The 19,152-nt window shown below is 44.1% G+C and overlaps 1 protein-coding gene across 7 annotated transcripts in view; it reads right to left on the bottom strand.

The window, feature by feature from the left end:
* Positions 1-19,152, bottom strand: part of TNIK (TRAF2 and NCK interacting kinase) — a 297,411-nt gene that overhangs the window by 58,364 nt on the left and 219,895 nt on the right. For 4 of the 7 annotated variants that reach the window (XR_014007042.1, XM_081189957.1, XM_081189961.1 and 1 more), the window contains 3 exons: positions 10,616-10,726; positions 7,369-7,455; positions 4,796-4,999 (listed from right to left, as the gene is read on the bottom strand). Coding sequence is in view for 6 of the 7 variants with exons in the window: in XM_081189957.1 (XP_081046083.1) it covers positions 4,796-4,999; positions 7,369-7,455; positions 10,616-10,726 (402 nt within the window). In the remaining variant the exon portion in view is untranslated. The remainder of the gene's footprint in view (positions 1-4,795; positions 5,000-7,368; positions 7,456-10,615; positions 10,727-19,152) is intronic. The other 3 variants (XM_081189958.1, XM_081189960.1, XM_081189959.1) reach the window with 3 other exon arrangements.

Here is a 19,152-nt window from a genome sequence, read left to right as displayed (position 1 = left end):
TTAGTGACGCTGCCTAGCATATCTCAAGTCAGGTGTGCTCGAAGACAGAGATATGTAGTTATGAACATGCACACCCAGAGTCTGCTTCGCATGAGATACCCGAGAAGGAAGTTTGGAAGACCAACAGGAGGAATTAGAAAATGAACCCAGAGGCATCTGCAAAGTGATGCCAGAAGAAGAATTACCCTGGCAAGAATTAGAAGACTGAATCAGATCCGAGTTGGAAGAAAATGAAAGGGAATTTAAAGATGCTGAGCGAGAGCTAGAAGACAAAGATGCCAAGTTGGGTACATTCAGATGAGAAGTTTGTGGACAAAGATCCAGAGAGGGAGCAAGAAGCTCTTCCATGCTTCGCCCTATTCTTTCCCTCTGCATCTGCACATGATGGACCCCAGTGGGAAGCTGGCGATGTTCTAAGAGGCTCTCCAAAGATGCATGATGCTTCTTCTTCTCATCAGCTTGTATCTTCATCCTTCTCAAGAGGCATGCCGGGCTAGAAGCACTCAGATCTAGGTTATCACGTGTTGCCGAGATATTGCATAATGATGGAACACTCCTCGAAGAGGTAATGACACTTGGGTGTAGATGAGAATGGAGTTGCTTCCTCTCCTTGTCCACATTGTGTTCTTGGAAATTCATTCTGATTTTATAGGGAGGCAGTGGTGGCTTACATCCTTCTGGAAGGTGGGGAGAAGACACACTCTTGACCTCCAATCTCATTTGCCTCTCAGGACTGCACCCATGCGACCGAGACCCTTTGGGGGATTTCATGCCATTTTTCCCCAACTGCTCATGAAAACCAAGACCGGTTTTGGGGTCTATAAAGATGGGTCTATTCTTTAGCTCTTCTTGTGGACTTGGCATGGAGATCTTAATAACAGGCACCCAGAGTGTTTGCTTAGCAGAGTCCGGAAAGTCCTTTCTGTAAGGGTCTAATGCTCGTTGGTTTTGTCTACCACGAGGTTTTACAATAAGGGGCTTAGAGTTGGATTGTGAAGAAACACCTTTGTCAGTAACATAAGTCACCCGTTGTTGGGGCACAAAACTGTGGTTCTGCTTAGCTGGAATAACTGGTGGGTTATTAAAAGCTCGCTGATGTACCTGGGAAAGCAGGATTACAGAAATCAAACTATTAAAACACATATTTTTGGTTAATCGCACGAGTATATAATTATTGGCAAATGTCCTTCACCATGATTGGCTTCTAACAAAAGAAGTACCAGGGCCCCTGCCTGCTTGGAAAGTTCAGCTCCAATCCAGGGTTGCATGGAAGCTAGTTGCTCTAACTCACAGATGAGAGAAGGTCACTCAGAACATGCCCAGCATTCTTCAGCAAGGCTGATTTTGCAGAGAATGCATAATAACTACCTGAATGGAACACATCAAGGGGCCGTCTTGTTCAGCATCCCATTACTAACAGTGAGCAGTCAAATGCTTTTGGGAACTTCTCAAGGAGAGCATGAAGGCACCAGCTCTCTCCCATTGGCCCCCTCCACCTAGCAACCAGCATTCAGTGGGACCTTCACTCTGAACGTGGAAGTGCCATTAAGCTAGTATGGACCTGTCTTCCATAAATTGCTCTAATCCCATTTTAAAAGCTAGCTATGCCAATGGTCATCACACTGTCTCATGCAACAGTGAACCTGCCTAGTTAGTTAAGTATTTTCTTTTGTCCGCCCAATCAATTCCATTGCATGATGCTGAACTCCAGAGTTAAGAGAGAGTGAAAACAGTCTCTCTATCCAATCCCTCTAAGCATTCATAATTGTATAAAGCTCCATCACACCCTGCTTAGTCACCTTTTCCCCCTCAACTAAAAAGCCTCCAAAGTAGCTAACATAGTGCCCGCTGGATTTTGTTGGGCTCCAACTCTCATTAGCCCCAGGCAGCGAGGCCAGTAGTCAGGGATGCTAGAACATGTAATCCATGTTGGCTACTGCTGAGATATTCTCACCCCCCATAAGCAAATTGCTCTAACATTTCAGTCATTGTGGTTGCCCTTTTTATACCTTTTACAGTTATCTGTCTGACTATCGTCAGTTGCTATGAGGGCCATGTGGGTGCAAAAATGCTGCAAGCATTTCACAAGTAATTTCATTAAAAATCAATTAAATTCAACAGTATGCTCTGCTTCCTGCTCAGGATTTTCAGGAATCCTCCTTCTTCTCTTCCCTTCCTCTAGGTATGAAAATGACTAGTATAGAAGCTGTTGTCACTTGGTCTAGTCAATTTCAGTGCTCCTTGACTGACAGAGGAGAAAGAGAAACACCACCACCCCCATTAGAAATGACAAAAAAGGCATTTGGATTTTGATTCTCTTTCCCTCAACACTCCTCCATTACATCTGCAGGGCAATCAAATGCAGCTGCTAGATGAGGGCTACTTCCACGAGGAGGTTGCTCCCATTGCACACAAAACTATGCAATGCGGGTGTTTCCACCCATGAACAAAGCTCCCCACTCCTAGTCCCATTTAGCACACATTCCCACAGCCACAAGGGCAAGAAATCTGCTTTTCAGATAAGAAGAAATGAAAATGATCGTGGCGATTTTCAGGAATCTAAATTCTACATCATAAAACAGAGCTGTGTATAGGACACTCCTGCAAATGGAGAGTCTGCAACAGACAAGAAGCTTTTGAAGTGATAGCAATTACCATACTCTAGTGATACACGAGATCTCCTTTTGAACGGGCAATACCTTCTTTCAGGGCAACCGTGTTGTGTGGGGGATGCTAGTTTCTTATTCAGCAGCTGGCACAGTTACGGCAGAGATAAGAGCAGGCTGTTCATGACCTTGACCCATCAGCAGGCATCATCAGTAATAAGCCACAAAAACAAACTGGGGCCGGTGTTCAGAGCTTTGTCCTCTTTTTTCAAGTCCCCCTCCCCCCGCTTCTCGCCTTAGCAAGTTAACAAATAAGCAGCCGTCAAGACAAATTACATGCAACAGGGTCACAGGAGAAGATGAACCAGCTCGTGAAGCACGACGTGCAGAGAAAGACTTTCATACAGAACTGTGGCCAATCAGGCAATAAATAGAAATGGATGGCACCCATAGCATGATGAAAGAGCTGCTGATATGCTAGGCCAGAAGGCAGCTTCCTAACACGGTCTAGGCCGGTGGTTTTCAAACTGTGTTCTGGGGGATCCTGAGCTCTTCAACATGAAGATCAGTAACAGAGAGCAGCTTCCTAGAAAGACTGTTTGCCCGCCATTGACTTGAATTATCCAGCAACATCCTGCCACAAGGACACAGAGTGCGTTCAACAGCACCCTCTCTCTGTTCATGTCAGGCAGTGGTTGAGATCCATCAGACATGGACAATATCCATGCACATGAACTGAGCATGCACCTTGGAACGAAACTAAGAGATTTCTGCAATGTGCTGAGGTTTTTGCGGCAGATGTGGAAATGTTGCTCAGAGCGTGAATATATGTGGAAAGGGCTCCCTAGCGTACAAAGTTTGAAAGCCACTGATCTAGGTTCAGTTCCTGTGCATTACAGCAGAAACCACCCCACCCCCCGTAAGTACCTTTTGGGGTGGGTCTCAAAACACAATACCTACAGTACAGTACTGATATTCCAGAGTGACCACCTGTGGGGGATCAGCCAGGATGACACTGTGGGCACCTATAGACAATGGTGTTGGACAGGCAAATTGGATGCCCAATACACACACACACACCCTTCTTTTTTCTCCCCCCTCCCCGCTCAAGGCTAAGATCCATTTTATTTTTCTATGGCATCTATAGATTATGTGAGGGGGTACCTGGGGAATCTTTGGAATGCTGTGGGTAGAAAATGGGAGCAACTGTGCACTACTTAAAACAAAATGAGAGGCTGATGGCAAACTCAGCCCGAATTAACTTCATCAGAGAACTGACGCTGGTCACCATTAATACCGGAGATAGGCCAAAAGGACCCTCCGGACTACTTCCTCTGAGAAATGGATTTGCACAAGGGTGGCATTCAGAGAGGTGTTCATGAGGGTTGCTGCACAGCTGCGCAGTTTCGCTCCTCACACAATTCATTATAGCACAAGCCTGAGGCCTCATTCATCTGACATGAGAATCTCAAATCCACTTAGTGGAGTCATTTTTTCTACCATAAGCTGATGTCAGTGTGTCTTCTGTGGGCTCCATTCATGAACGCTAGACTTATGTACTAAAGCCCCTTCAAGCTGTATGTAACAAGGCTTTTATCTAAGCACTCTTGAGTAACGATAGCAAAGTAGAGGGGAGCATGGTGGAACCATTCCTCAGAACGGATTCCAAGCAAATCTCCACAACTAGGACTTTACTTCATGGTGAATATGCAACTGTCTAATGCAGGTATTAAAAGGGTTGCATTTTTTTTTACAGTATTTATTATATAGTATTTCTACTACAGCTATACCAAACATTGTCCAGTTTTAATTTTCAAATAAAAACCAGCAATTTCAATAGGGCAGATATTTACTTGAAACAATAGTGCAAACAGTCTCCTTTCATTTCTCCTCACTGCTGATGCTTCTTGCTCCCTGGATTAGTCATATGGATGAATCAGGAATCATGCCATCATATAACAACAGCATGTGGCCAATCAGATTTGGGTCTGTGATGACATCAGAGGGCAAACGAATGCAATGCAGGTGAAGTAGCAGTTTTGAATAATCAGCTTTAAAAGGGGGGAAGGGGTTTTTTTTTTGGCAGCACTGAAAATATTTGCAAAACACTGTAAATGTCTTTGGCTCTGCTGATTTTTTTCTTCCTACCCCAGGGAAAGGTGCAAAACAGAAAACACGGCCATTCCTACCTCCTTTGCCCACGCTGGCTTCTCACTGGCATTTAGCCCTTCCTTGTAATGGTAAAGGGGCTTCTTCTCTGCTGGTCTCTGGTCCTGCCTCTGCTGTTGCTGCTGCTGTTGTTGCAGGGAGACCAGGTAATCCCGCTCCTGTTGCAACTGCCGCTGTAGCCTCTCTGCCTGCCGCTGCTCTTCCAATTGCTTGCGCTTATATTCCTACCAAGACATGTAAGCCAAACAAATATTTAGAAGCAGCATGGCAGCTTGAAAGGTACAGAGCCAGTATGGTGTTGAGGGAAATAACAAAAGGCAGACACAGATACATATCAAGTGGAAACTTAAGCCCAAATAGCAAGGATGTAGTAATCCTAAGAGACCAAATGGACCCTGGGTCTTGCAGATGTTGAAGCAGGTTTCTCCATCAAATGTGACAACTTTGGGGGAAGCGGGGTATACTCACAAAACCATCACATTTTGTTGGGAAATTATGACAGTCTGAAACAAGTGTGGAAGTGGTTTAAGCTTGTAGTCTAAGCATGCCTCCTAAATCATGCATATTTGGTATCTGGATGGTACCACTGGGTTATCTGAAAATTAGTTTGAACGCACTGCATGCCCAGAGAAAAGTCTGGAAAACCCGTTACTGAGGCAGTGTATTTCTTTCTAAATAGTTTATTTTAAACTTGCTGCTTTGCTCAGTTAGTGGTCCAATTTGTAATTTTATAGCCTGGAAGTTCTGTCCCTCCTGTGGTTATGAAACTGATGGAGGGAAACATTATTTATGCAATGAAGGGTTTGCATATGCCAGTCTTTCCCAACCTATTGCCTTGCAGATGTTGAACTCAAACTCCCATCAGTCCCTGCTAAATGGCCTATGGTTTGAGATGATGCGAGCTGTGGACCAACACATCTGGAGAGCTCTAGGTTGGGGAATGTCTAGCATATGTTGTCCAGTCGTATAAATTAATGGATCTATTGGGAAGAGGGAAACAAGCCATGACCTCTCCAACAGCACTGATAAATATAATACTGTTTTTTAAAAAAGAAAAATGAAAAGAATAACAATTCACATCCAAAATAAAGACAAGATATAAATTTAGCTTAAGTGGCAGGGTGCGGAGAGTAAAGGGAAGAGTATATATGCAGGAAATTCAGCAAATAAACCATGTCAAAACTGTAAACAGCATGAAAAAGCAGTGCAAAAATGTTTCTGTCAGGAATGTAAAGCTAAGCAGCCTGCAACTGAAATATGCCGTCGAATCCTATAAAACCAAGAAGAGATTACAGGGAGCAAGTACGTTTCAGTTAGATTGTATTCCAGCACACAGTGCCAGTAGCTTTCAATTAATAGCTTTGCAATAAACACAGCAGAGGCCTGTTCCTTCCATGAAAATGAAGGATGTTCTAGAAGCGGACTGAGCAGAGGAAAAGACGTGCACAGCAAAGGCTGCTCCATTTAGTGGCGAAAAGGCAACGAAAACATTCAGAGCGTGGCAGTGCTTGCATTCAAAGAAGAAACCATTGCCGCACGCTATCCTTAGCACAGCAGAGAGTTGGACAATTCTCTTGCCAGGTGATGGGAGTGAACCTGGGTAAGAGTTGGCAAAATAATTCTTGAACGACACTCTCCACACTCACATTGGCCTAGACGTTTAGGACTGCCACCTAAAATTGTTCTTTTAATCAAGAACTACTTTGATTCTGGGCCTTTTGGTTTTGTAACTGCAAGCCTGGTCACTGGTAGTCCACCTGCCCTTCAATATTACTCTCACAGGCTGTAACTCAGGGAGAAGACACATGCTTTCCTATGAACAAGGGTGTCCTAGAAGCAGTAGCAGGAATACTGCATTTCAGACTATATGTGCTTAATCCTCATTTCAGACTATATATGTTTAATCCTTAATCTGGCCAGCTCTAGATAGCAGATGACTATTACTGTAAAAAATTAAATAGTCCTGTATGTTGGTGCAAATATCAAGGAAAAAATTTCCTTTCCCTCCTTGCTGTGGGTGTAATCAATCTAAATTAACTCCCCTAGGGATGCTAGTAGCTGCAGATCCTTGCCTGTTTATTTTCTTTTCTGTAGCTACCAGCAGCCAGGAGTGGATTTGGATTGGGGCTGTGGCATGGAGAGGGGAAGGGGCTAACCTCTCCCAATGTCATGCCTCTGATCCAAATGGTTCCTGCCCTAGCAGCTGCTTTTAAGAAGAAGTAAAATACACTAATAGAGCTGAGCATGAAGCTCTGAAGTAACATCTAGTTAGGGCTTAGGATATTTATCTCTTTTTAACAATAAAAGCCAAATAAAATGGCTTCCTGGGCTAGAGCCAACCCTCGGACTACCAGCCGGCCATTCCATTACTGTATGCTCCCCAAAACATTTGAATGTGTTGGGAATTTAATAAATATTACAAATGCCAATGCTTGAACAAATTAAGGTACTCAGATTTATGATGTACAGGAGAAGAGATGGCAACCCTATAAGTCTGAAGGCCCAGTTACACATTTGGCTAATAACATGCAGTCTCATTATACACAGAAAGGGCTGGCCAAAGGATGCGACAGGGATCCTGACTCCCCATTACCAGAAGTAGAGCTTGCTCCTGCAGTAATTGCTGCTGCAGGATCTCTAACTGCCTCTGTTCTTCCTCTAACTGTCGCCTGATGTATTCCTGGGTGCGCAGCGGAGAGCAGAAAAAAAGGAGAGAAAAAGAAAGAACTGTAATTTCAAAGAGAAAGAAGTGGCCACATGTTGAAATTTGAAGAAAGAACCGCAGAAACATTAAGGAGAGGAACCAAAGGGAATGCAGTGTTATTGTGATGTAAAGCATTTGGATGAACACCATGCAACTTTGAAAAAACTGCTGCTGAGATACCACAAAGTAGACGGCATAGTAACATTCAGGGCTGCCTGTATGTTATGCATAAAATAAGGAAGCCAATTTCTGTGCCACAGTTACCCAAATTCTGTAAAAAGAGGTAGGGATAAATCATCTGATAAACTGAACAGAAATGCAAACCACCACTGGTGAAAAGCTCTTTAAACAAATCTGATCAGATGTTGTTCAACCAATTTGAGAACAAGCATTCTACTCAGACTTGCTATTTTTAAAAAGCAGGGATGGCGCATGGACCAGCTGATGCTGAACTAAAACTCCCATCATCCCTGATCATAGGCCAGGCTGGCTGTGACTGATGGACGTGCAGTTCAGCAACATCTGGAGGGTCACAGGTTAGCTGACTTGGCTACCTCCAAGCTTGATTCAAGTACCCAATTCCTGCACCAAGAAAAGCTGAAATATGTCTATAAAGGTGCAACTTTTCATTTTGTGTTGTTTATCTGGGTGCTGCTCGTCATCATGGCATTGTGGGTAGGAAAATGATGGCTGTAAGATTTTTCCTTAAAGAGCCCATACAGCCTCTGGTCTTGAAATTTTGTTTAGAAGGCACTTCAACCCCGTCTTCATGCCAGATGAGCTGAAAACATACTTCTCTTTTTGAAAACGAAGTTGAAAGCTGATGTCACGGGAATTGGGGTTGCTTGTGTGTAAACCTCTAGCTGTTCCAAACTGCTTAAGGGCGGTTGTGTCTTTCCCTGACTGAGCAGCTTGGGTGCTGCTGCTCAGTCGCTCGACGAATCCGTGAGTGGGCGTCTCCTAAATTTCCTCCAGCATAAGAATTCCTTAACGGACAATTTTCGCCTCGCCTCTCTGCGCGGAAGCCTCCTGCGCAGAGTGGGCGTGCCCAGTGGTGGTCCTCCACCCTCTTCACTGACTTCACTGCTAGAGTCTCAGAGCCTTACCTCCGAGATGCTCTCTCCCTCTTCCTTCTTCCTGGTGTCACCTGGACTTCCTTCCCCAGATGACGTTCTCTCTCTACCCTTACTCGTTCCCTCTCCTGCAGAGTCTGGAAGCCTCGCCTCCCCCCTCTGCTCTGATGTCAGTTCCCTGACAGCTGAGATTTAATATAATCATCAGTTTCAATATTAATAAATTCCTTCTTTATTTTCTGTATTTTGTTTACTTAATATGTTTAAATAAATAAATAAATAAATAAATAAATAAATAAATATCGTTATCCTCCAAAGAGCATAATGTGTTCTACAACACACAGTAAAACAAATATAAACAAAATCTTAACATCATAAAATTCAAATCATCTTACATTAACTCATTCTGAATGTTGCAGCTCTCCCTAAATTCTGACACTGGCCAAAAAATGCAGGATGCAGACCACCTTGCCCGTTTACTAACAGACTGTACTCACAGATAATGATAAACCATGGTTTATCTTGATGAACATGAGCTGGAGCAATTCCTGGGCTGGCACACACCAGCAGCAGTTGGTGTGGTGGGCAAGAGCCATGGTGCTGCCCTCCCAATATCACCATCATGGCAGCTTGCCAGGGCAGCACTTGGGCAGGACAGAGTAGCAGTGTGGTCAGAGCTGTGTGAATGCACTGATGGAGTCCATCTTCTACTGCCATTAGTACACCTGAACACTCCTACCTTTGCTGCCACCTTGCCCAACACCAGCTGCAGGTAAGCTGCAGTGATGTCTGTATCAGGAAAGAGGTTCCACGCCTGGCACACTCCCCACTATCTATCATGACCACAAAGAGTTTGGCACCTTTTGCTTCCATTTTGGAGTAAGCACGGCTTGCCATTTCATCCAAATTAACTGTGGTACATCTTAATTGTGTTTTGTTTGAAAAAAGCCAGCTGCAAACCATGGGTTGCGAAGATCAGTGGCGTAGCGTGGGGGGTGCAGGGGGGGCCGGCCGCAACATCTGGGGGTTAGGGTTAGGGGGCGCAAATCCACGGGTTAGGGGGCGCAAATTACTTGCCTTGCCCCGGGTGCTGACAACCCACGCTACGCCACTGGCGAAGGTGGCTCGTTTCAAACAAACCATAGTTAAGATTAACAAGTTAACTCAGGGTGTAACGCTAAACAGTAGTTAATCAAACATGAAAGCAAAATCTGCCGTTCTCCTCTCTGTGGTCATGCTGGAAGAGGAGAGTGTGTGAGCCTGAGGCTCACTGCAGCACATTCCAGTAATGATAAACTGAAGAGTCCATTATAGATACCTGAGTCAATTCTAAACATATTCCCCACTGAAAGCTAGAAAGCATCCAGAGACAAATCACCAACTTTTTTTTTTTTTTTTTGCAGAGAGGAAGTGGTTGTGAGAAGAAGATATCCAGCCTTATTGCATTAGTTAGTGAGCTGGCGAGTCACATAATGGACAGGAATCAACATAGAACAAGTGACTGAGAGTTTGGCAGTGAAAGCAACAGAGCACACAAGTGTAATGAATGAAACACGGTTTCTCAAATTTCCAAGGGCAGAGTCACTAAGCCACTTTAATGCTTATTTTGAATCAGCGGTGACTCTGCAATGCCAGCTGGAAGTGAAAGTGAAGACGTTGGAAACGAATGTCTGAGCAAGCCATCACATGTACAGATCCCAGCAGACTGTGCAGGGGCTGGTAATGTTTTTTTACAAAGCACCTGCAAGGGTTCACTCAGGTGAGATTGGCACTGGAGGTGAAGCACTCAAATGGCAAATCCATCATTTACACCTTTATTTGAACCATATCAAAGAACAACATTAGATTCGTAGGGGGATGCAGGCATGGTGTTTTAAGGGTACACCTAAAAATGCAATGATGATCAGAAGAATGTGCTCGATGACAACACATATGCCAGGGAACTGCATGTAACAGCAGCTTGATATTGGGCGAACGCACAGGGACAAAACTGGGTTCCAACCTTGGAAATCAGCAGGTTCATCCATTAAAAGCAGATTCATCCTGGAGGAGATGCGGGTTACCTGCTCATGCTCGGCACGCCTCCTCTCCTCTTCTCGGCGCATTTGCTCCTCATAATGCCGTCGCTGCTCCCTCTCTTGCTGTTTCCTTAATTCCTTCTCCCTCCTTTGCTGCTGTAGAAATGTGGGAGGGGGGCGGAGGCAGGGGAGGAACAAAACAAAAAGAAAAAAGGAGGAAAAAGGGCAAAAGCTTAAATTGTTTGCCGGTACAAATATAAGATCTCAGGGGAACAAGCAGCACACCAGATCAGGAAGCGGTCTCACAAGGTAATTTGGCCCATGGCTATACAATGTCAGAGGCACCAACTTGCCACGATTTCCCCAGCAAACCCACCTATTCTGTCTAATGCGGTGAAAAGATACATAATGCCACCCTGTTGTAGAGAACCAGAGGGACTAAACCACACCAGCTGCTGAACAGATGTAAAGGTAATGAAACAGTCCTGTATGCCATTAAGCCTAGACACAGAGCAAATTCAGTAAGCGTGGAACAATTTGGGTGCAGATGTCACCTCTGGGCCACCCACTGTCAGAAGACCCTTATGACACAACTTGGTTTTTAGTAATTATTATTATGTATTTATTTATACCCCACCTTTCCCCCCATATGGGACTCAAACTACAGTCAAACCTTGGCTCCTGAACGGCTTACTTGCCAAACAGATCAGCTCCCGAACACTGCAAACCTGGAAGTAAATGTTCCGGTTTCCAAACCTTTTTTGAAAGCCGAACGACCAACGCAGCTTCTGCTTGAGTGTAGGAAGCTCCTGCAGCCAATCAGAAGCCGTGCCTTGGTTTTTGAACGGTTTCAGGAATCGAACAGACTCCCGAAACGGATTAAGTTCAAGAACCACGGCACCACTGTATATGCATATATAACATCTGTTTCAAACATACAAGTTTGTTAAGTGTGACTGAAACAGATTTGCTCTGTGTTGGGTGTCACCCAGTACTACTTGGACCAAAGCTAACAACATCTTTGCTGAATTATACTGAAAGTCGTGTTTAATTCCGCATCTTGTTTCCCAAACTCGCCAACGAGATGCTTTTCGGAAACTCACAGGCAGGACGCAAAGGCATTCTCGCCTTTCCTGCTATGGCTCACCAGCATCTGGTATCTGAACCAGCACGCTGACTCTGAACCTGAAGATTCCATCACAGCTAATAGACATAGATAGATTTTAAATAGCATGAAAGGGTCATTGGAGCAAGTATAACCCTGTTTTCTGTGGTTGTAAGTTTTTAAAATGGTTTTTAACTGCATTTTAAATTGTTGGGCCCTGGGACCCATAGGTGGAGGGCATGTAAAAAATAAAATAAACAACAACAACGCCCTCTGAAAATAATAATACTGTACACAGAACAAAGAATCCATTTTTTTTAAATTTCTTTCATCATTTTTTCAACATAAACATCAACTGCAAAAGACACATACAACAAAAACCATAATAATAATAGTAACACAATTTGACAATTCAGATTTGAATACATTGATATACCTATGACTACACCTTTTTAAACAATATTTTCCCACCTCTCTCCTCCCCCTACTTCCCACCACTATCCGCCTTATCGCTTCAATATTCGTTCCAGATTTCTTCATATTTATCCATTCTTATTTTGCACTGACATGCAATTCGTTCATGTGTAGCTAATCTGTCCATATTATCAATCCATGTGCTCAATGGAATCTTTTTGCGGCTCCTCCAATTCATCAAAACAAGTTTTTTTGCTTCTAATACAGCACAGTACATCCAATCTTTTTGACCCCTTGATATTTCCCACGTTTCCGGAATATAATTTAGAATTAAATTCAGTTCCCCTAAATAACAATTTCTTTTTATTACTCTTGCTATAAATATCCTCACCAATTTCAAGGAACATTTCTTGACCATTTCTACCAAGTTCCAATGAGCATACATATACAGGTAAAACTATCTGACTTTGAGAAGACATTGGAAGGCAGCCCTGTTTAGGGAAGTTTTTAAGGATTGATGATGTTTTTATTATATTTTTAGATATCTTGTAACCCACCCAGAGTGGCTGGGGAAACCCAGCCAGATGGGCGGGGTATAAATAACATAAATGTTGTTGTTGTTAAATTAAAACAGGTCACATAGCTCAGCTCTTTGAGGAAAAGTGACTGGGTATAGCACATAATTTTGCACCATCACGTGGCCTGAGAAAAAGCTAATATATTGGAGTGATAAAAAGCTGAAGAATTGTGTTTACATCGAATGCAGGGAATCAGGACTCGCTTGGTAGAGAGATGCCTGGGTTCAGCACAAAAGGAGACTTTTGCACAAGAAACTCATTGCAGCCAACTTCCACACTAGACATTTACTGTGGAATAGCCATACTTTGACACCTCATTTTTTAATAGGACATATGCATAACATTGGTAATTATTATTCTCCTAATGCGGATGGAGGGTCTAGGGCTACTGAATTCGTGACGGAAGAGGACAGGTTCAAACTAGGGAGTTCAGTCTCTTAGCTACACCACGTCAGCTCTTTAAAGCCGCCAATACTTTTTTAAAAGTAAGCCATACTAATTCCAATACTGATTTACGTTGTTAAATGCATAGATGGCTGTATTCTAACATATGCATGCGAGGGACCAAAGGCAGACATATGGTATCTCCAATTTCCCTTTCAGCAGCAGGAAGGGGCACCGAGGCCCAGCTGGGCAGAGCCTATTACCCATGCAGCTGTCTGGATTGGGTCCCAAATATTTTTCCCGGGCAGCCAAATGGGCTGCACATAAAATAATCAGGAGTGGTGAAGATTTATAACAGGGGAGAGTGACCCATTTCTTATAGTGTTGCTACAATGCGATTTCAAGACCCTGCACAGAATTCGGAGCTTTCACCAAACCATGTTAATTTTCTCAGGGAAAGAAAAGGCTGCTGGTCCAGTCATTTGAAAGTCAAGCTGCTATTTTGTACGCTAGCAACCTCTTTGCGGGGAAATCAATACAGTCTCATAATTACATGCCACTTGGGTCCATGGTGCAAAGCATACTCAGTATTGATTGCAGCCATGGATGAGATGTGTCTACAATTGGGCCTGTGTGTCTTGAAAGAGAAATGAAGATGTGCAAAATCCTTCATTAGTAGTGGCATTAAGCAGTCTGGCAAACATCAGAAACACAGAGCTGGCTGGCTGGCTTTCACTGCATGCCATTTTACCTAAAAATGTATTACGCCAACCATATTTTGATCGTGTTTTCACCGCTCCACTGTTGAGTATTTCACTGGTTTTCTATTGCGATGCTCACCCTTCACTTTGAAGAATTTACTGCCCTTCTAGCAAAATCTGCTTCTAGTGCAATGCCTGCACCACTATTACATGGTTTTGCTGGGGTTCGCACAAAGCTACACTTTTGTTGTGAAGATAGCGCTGCAACATTCTGACCTTCAGTGTGGCACTTCATGAGCCCACAGTTCATGTTATTTTTTAAGAAAACTAAACGTTGCAAAGAGGAGCAAGCTATCTGTTCCATCCCTTTCTTACTGTCCTGCTATTTCGTTAACCTTTCAGTTTATTGATTTACTATTTGCTCAGCAGCTATATACTTCATCCACTGTGCAAAGCCAGGCTCTTGCCTTATATTTTGAGTGCTGAAGATTAAACAAGGTTACCCCAGTTTGATCCATGAAGGAAGAGCATGGTGTGCCACTACAGGTAAGCATTTTAAGGGAATTACCCAACTGAAATGTGCTTGAGACCCAGTTTTCTCACCCTGCAGAAAAGCCCTAAAATGTAAGGCGTCTCTTTGCAGGGACAGTGCCCAGGAGAAGCTCAATTCTTGCCCAGACTCTGCCCACACTATCCTGATTAAAAGCAAGAGAAACTGGTAAGAATAGCAAGAAGCCCATCTAGTCCAGCGTCCTTGTCTCACAGTGGGACAGCCAGATGCTTATGAGAAGCTATCAAGCAGCAGTATGAGTGCAACAGCATTCTAGCCTCCTACACAGTGGCGTAGCGTGGGTTGTCAGCACCCGGGGCAAGGCAAGTAATTTGCGCCCCCTCTGCCCTAGGGGCAGAGAGCTACGAGTGCGAGCGCGCCCCCCAGATGTTGCGCCCGGTGCGGCCGGCCCCCCCTGCACCCCTCACGCTACGCCACTGCTCCTACAATCTCCATGCTGCCTCAGACAATGGAGGCAAGAACTTGAAGATTGCCAGACTTCCACAACACTGCAGTACAGGTATCTCAGCCAGGTAGTATTCACAATCTCTGCTCATTCTCATTTAGCTCTTTGCCACCGCCTAATAGGCTATAGTTCAGTGGCAGAGCACAAGGTCTATGAACAGAAGGTCTCAGGTCCTGGCATTCCCACTTAAAAAAGGTCTGGTAGCAGATGATCTTAGAGACCCAGGGTAGGGAACTTCTGGCTACAACTACGGAGACAGGGTGGGGTGGGGAAGGTGGGTCTCTGGAGAGCTGCTGCCAGTCAGAACAGGCAATTCTGGGCTACACAGACAAATAATCTGACCTGGCCTTTCTACCTTTGGGCCCTGCTTACCTTTTGTGCAGTTTACCTAATTATGATGAGAAAGAGAAAAGAACCCGCAGGAGTATTTTGGTACATATCCCAAGAGATCAAATGTTTTTTCTGACTCTATGGAAGGGAGCCATATTGCAAAAGTGTCCTATTATTATTATTATTATTATTATTATTATTATTATTCACATGGACCAAATGTGATCCCATGTAATAATAATAATAATATAGATATGTCATTTTATCTGCTTTTATATATTTATAAAAAACTTTCAACCCCACCATCACCACAGCCTCTGTATAAACAAGCTATGTTCTGCAGACACTATGACACACTGGCCACCAGACAGCAGTAGTTGTGGAAACACAGAAGCAGAGAGACAGATGCCAGGGCTTTACAGGATTATCTCTGCCAATGGGTCTCTGGGATCATCCACACTTGCGTTTGTCCAGCGATTTCTAGGCATGGGTCCGAGAGGTTTTTCTTTTGCCCTGCTTTCGCTGGGAAAACCTGTGGATTACTGCTGAATCAGAACAAATGTCCATCTGGTTTTCTGGTTATTAATGGCACAAGTGCAGAGGGTAGTCGAATATTAAGGTGTATGCTATTAAATGAGAATTGCTCATTTTTTTTGCTCATCTTTTATTATGTTTTTAGATATGCTGTAAGCCACCCAGAGTGGCTGGGAAGCCCAGCCAGATGGGCAGGGTATGAATAAAATCTTCTTCTTCTTCTTCTTCTTCTTCTTCTTCTTCTTCTTCTTCTTCTTCTTCTTCTTCAACGTCCTTGAATTGCAGTATTTCCCCGCTTTTGTTCTGCCTGTCCTCTTTCTGCATTGCTACCTTCAACCCTCTATTGTAATTGCTGCTGTAATTTCCTTGCAAAGGGAAATTCCTTCTGGATGCAACCCTTCCTTATCGGTAACAATTCCACTGTCACACTGACAATGGTTGTATCCCCCTTCCCTAACTAAACACCATGCTGACGGTTCAAGAAACACGATTTCCAGAGGGACTTATCTGAGGCCTTCGTCAGTCAGTGATAACATAGGAATTTGCCTTACACTGAGTTAGATCACTGGTCCTCTGGTGTTGTCTATAATGTCTGTCATTAGGTTTCCAGGGTTTCACAGGACAACTTTTTTCCATCCCTACTGTAGTGGTTGGGAGTTACTCGTGCGTAATCCTGCTCCGTTTGAGCATCGGATTGCCTGGTTAAACCCTTCTGACTGCGCAGCCCATTTTAGCGTGGCTGCCCTTAGTCACTCGTAGAATCTGTCTGTGGGCGTTTCTTAAAGCGTTGCCAACATAAGAGTTGTTTGACGCCCAATCGTTTCCGCCTCTCACTGCGCGGGAGTCTCCTGCGCAGGGTTGGTGTGGGCAGCGGGGTGCTTGGGCTCTCCTCGCTAACTTCCAACGAAGAGTCCTGGAGCCCCTGCACGCCCCTGTCCCGTTGCTCTCCTGGATCCCTGGTGTTACACTCATTCTCTTCCCCTTCTTCCCAGCTGAGTCTCCCTCTAGCGCTGGGACCTTCCCCTGCAGAATCAGAGACCCTCTCCTTCTCCCGTGCCTCTGATGTCAGTTCCCTGACAGGTACCTGGAGCTGGCAGGAATGAATCCTTCTTTCTCCCCCTCCCCCATCCAAAAAAAAATACAAAATCAAACAACAACAAAGAGTTACATCGCAATTACTGTCAGAAGGTAAAATGCTCTAAACACTTTTTCCTTTTTTTACATATAGGTAGGTAAGCGTATATTTAAGATCCATTAGCATCCTGGAAATTTCCATTATACTTCATCAACTTAATCTCTTTTCTATAATCTGATGAAAAGCTTTGATAGTGTTAAATACGTCCCTGATTTGTATATGAGATAAAATCTTGCCACGCTTTAAGAAAAATCAAATATATTGGCTTTACTTTTAACTAACTTAAGTTAGTATGTCAATTTTTCTGCCATGCCGATTTGCCACAGCTCATTGTTCCAAGAACTCAGTGTCTCAAGGACTCTGCAGTTTTTCCATTTTTATTACCCTGCAACCATCAACATAATATTATTAGTTCCTGAGATGTCGCTTTCCCATTTTGCCCCTCCCAAATTGTAAAAAAGCTTATAACGGTGTAACATAATATAGTGTGGTGATATGTAATGTTTGCTATTTTTACAAATATTGTATTCCAAGACTGCAATGCGACTCTCCAGGGTTTCAGACAGGTGTCCCTCTCAGCCCTACCTGGAAATGCCATAAACTGAACCTGGGATCTCCTGAATAAAACACACATGCTCTAGCACTGACCTATGACTCTTGCCCTAAAGAGCAAGTATCTCTTTGGAACACAAGGGTTTCCTGTTTCATGGGAACTTCACTTGAGTAAGCAGCCCTGCCTGAGCTTTGCCCTGTCTTCCAATTCTGGTCTTCCTCTTCTTTTCAGATTTGTGGCTTATTTTACAGTCCTGCCCCCTGATATGCCTTCTGATCCCTGACTCTAGGTTCCCAGCTCCTGAATCACCCTAGAATGCTGCCCATGGCCTAGCTTTGACACCAAACCTCCATGACATGTCTGGCTGTGCTCCCAGAGGCCGAGGGCACATATAAATTCAAAACAGTATCATGCCACTTTAAACAGTCATGGCTTATCCCAAAGTTTATTATGGGTGCTGAGCAGTGGCGTAGCGTGGGGGGTGCAGGGGGGGCCGGTCGCACCGGGCGCAACATCTGGGGGTTAGGGTTAGGGGGCGCAAATCCACGGGTTAGGGGGCGCAAATCCACGGGTTAGGGGGCGCAAATTACTTGCCTTGCCCCGGGTGCTGACAACCCACGCTACGCCACTGGTGCTGAGAACTGTTTGCACACCTCCTATGCCCCTCACAGAGCTGCAATTCCCAGAGCTACATAAAACGGGGGATTACAATCCACTGTGGGAATTGTAGCACTACCTGCCAGTGTTTGCTGGTTTATTTATAAAGTGGTATCAGCGGAAAAGCACAGCAAAGCCAGTGATCAGGTTTCCAGCTCTCTACCATCTGTTCAGGTCACAGGGTGATCTGAAAAGCTTTAGAAACTCAAGAATATTCCAAAATCGCTGTAAAGCAGCTCTCTCTGTCCTTAGCTGTTCAGCAAACTGCAGATGCATTTCCAGAGGGTTCCACGCACAGTTTTTATCCTTTCCTGCTTAATAGCACATCTGCAGCATAAAATATAAATAAACTCTTTGGCCTTTTCAAAATGCTAAAGCCAATTTCGATATGCTCGTCTAGCGTGAAAGATCAGGACCAAACACTTCCCTCCCAAGCTAGTACGGCAGTCATGCGTCAGGTCACATCAGACTGACTGTTAACCAAAGTAATGGCTAATTTTCTTCCAGGACTTAAAAAAGAATTAGCTCTGTGGCTTCACTGGCTGCTTGGGTTCTGCAACTGGCAAGGGATGACCCCTGAAGATTACGGCTGATGTGTAAACTGGATTACAAGCAGAAAAGAATCGGCGTAAACATGAAATACTACTGCAACCAAAACTGGGGGTGGAAATTGGAATTTTGTGGCTAAATTCACGTTCCGTGGATGACTATCATATGTAACTGACCAAAGCACAGCTCAAGGCTAATCCACTTGCTAGTTTCATACACACAACCCTACCTCCCCTTTATTTCTGAGCTTGTTGATTTGTGGTTACAGTTGTATTGCATGTCTATGGCCATTTCTATGAGAGGGAATAGACATATAAACACACGCACACTGTAAACATACACATGCATGCAAATACATACAAATGCATACACTTCTCCTTCACCTTCATCAGTGATAGCCATTTCCATTGAGATGGAATTATTTTATCTTCCCGAGATAACTGAGAAGTGCTTGTCCTCTCCCACCACAATTCCCGAGTTAAAACTCGTGACACAGAAGACAGATCTGCACCAAACATTTCAAACACATCCACTGCACATTTAAAGCAGATGCCCCCCCCTCAAAAAATCGTGGGAACTGTAGCTCTCTGAGGGTGAAACTACCATTCTTCCTGAACTTTCTAGCA

This window comes from Podarcis bocagei (genome assembly GCF_964188305.1).
Source record: "Podarcis bocagei genome assembly, chromosome: 4".
NCBI lineage: Eukaryota > Metazoa > Chordata > Lepidosauria > Squamata > Lacertidae > Podarcis > Podarcis bocagei.
Note: the sequence above shows the minus strand (reverse complement) of the source record. Positions and strands in the feature narration are given on the sequence as shown.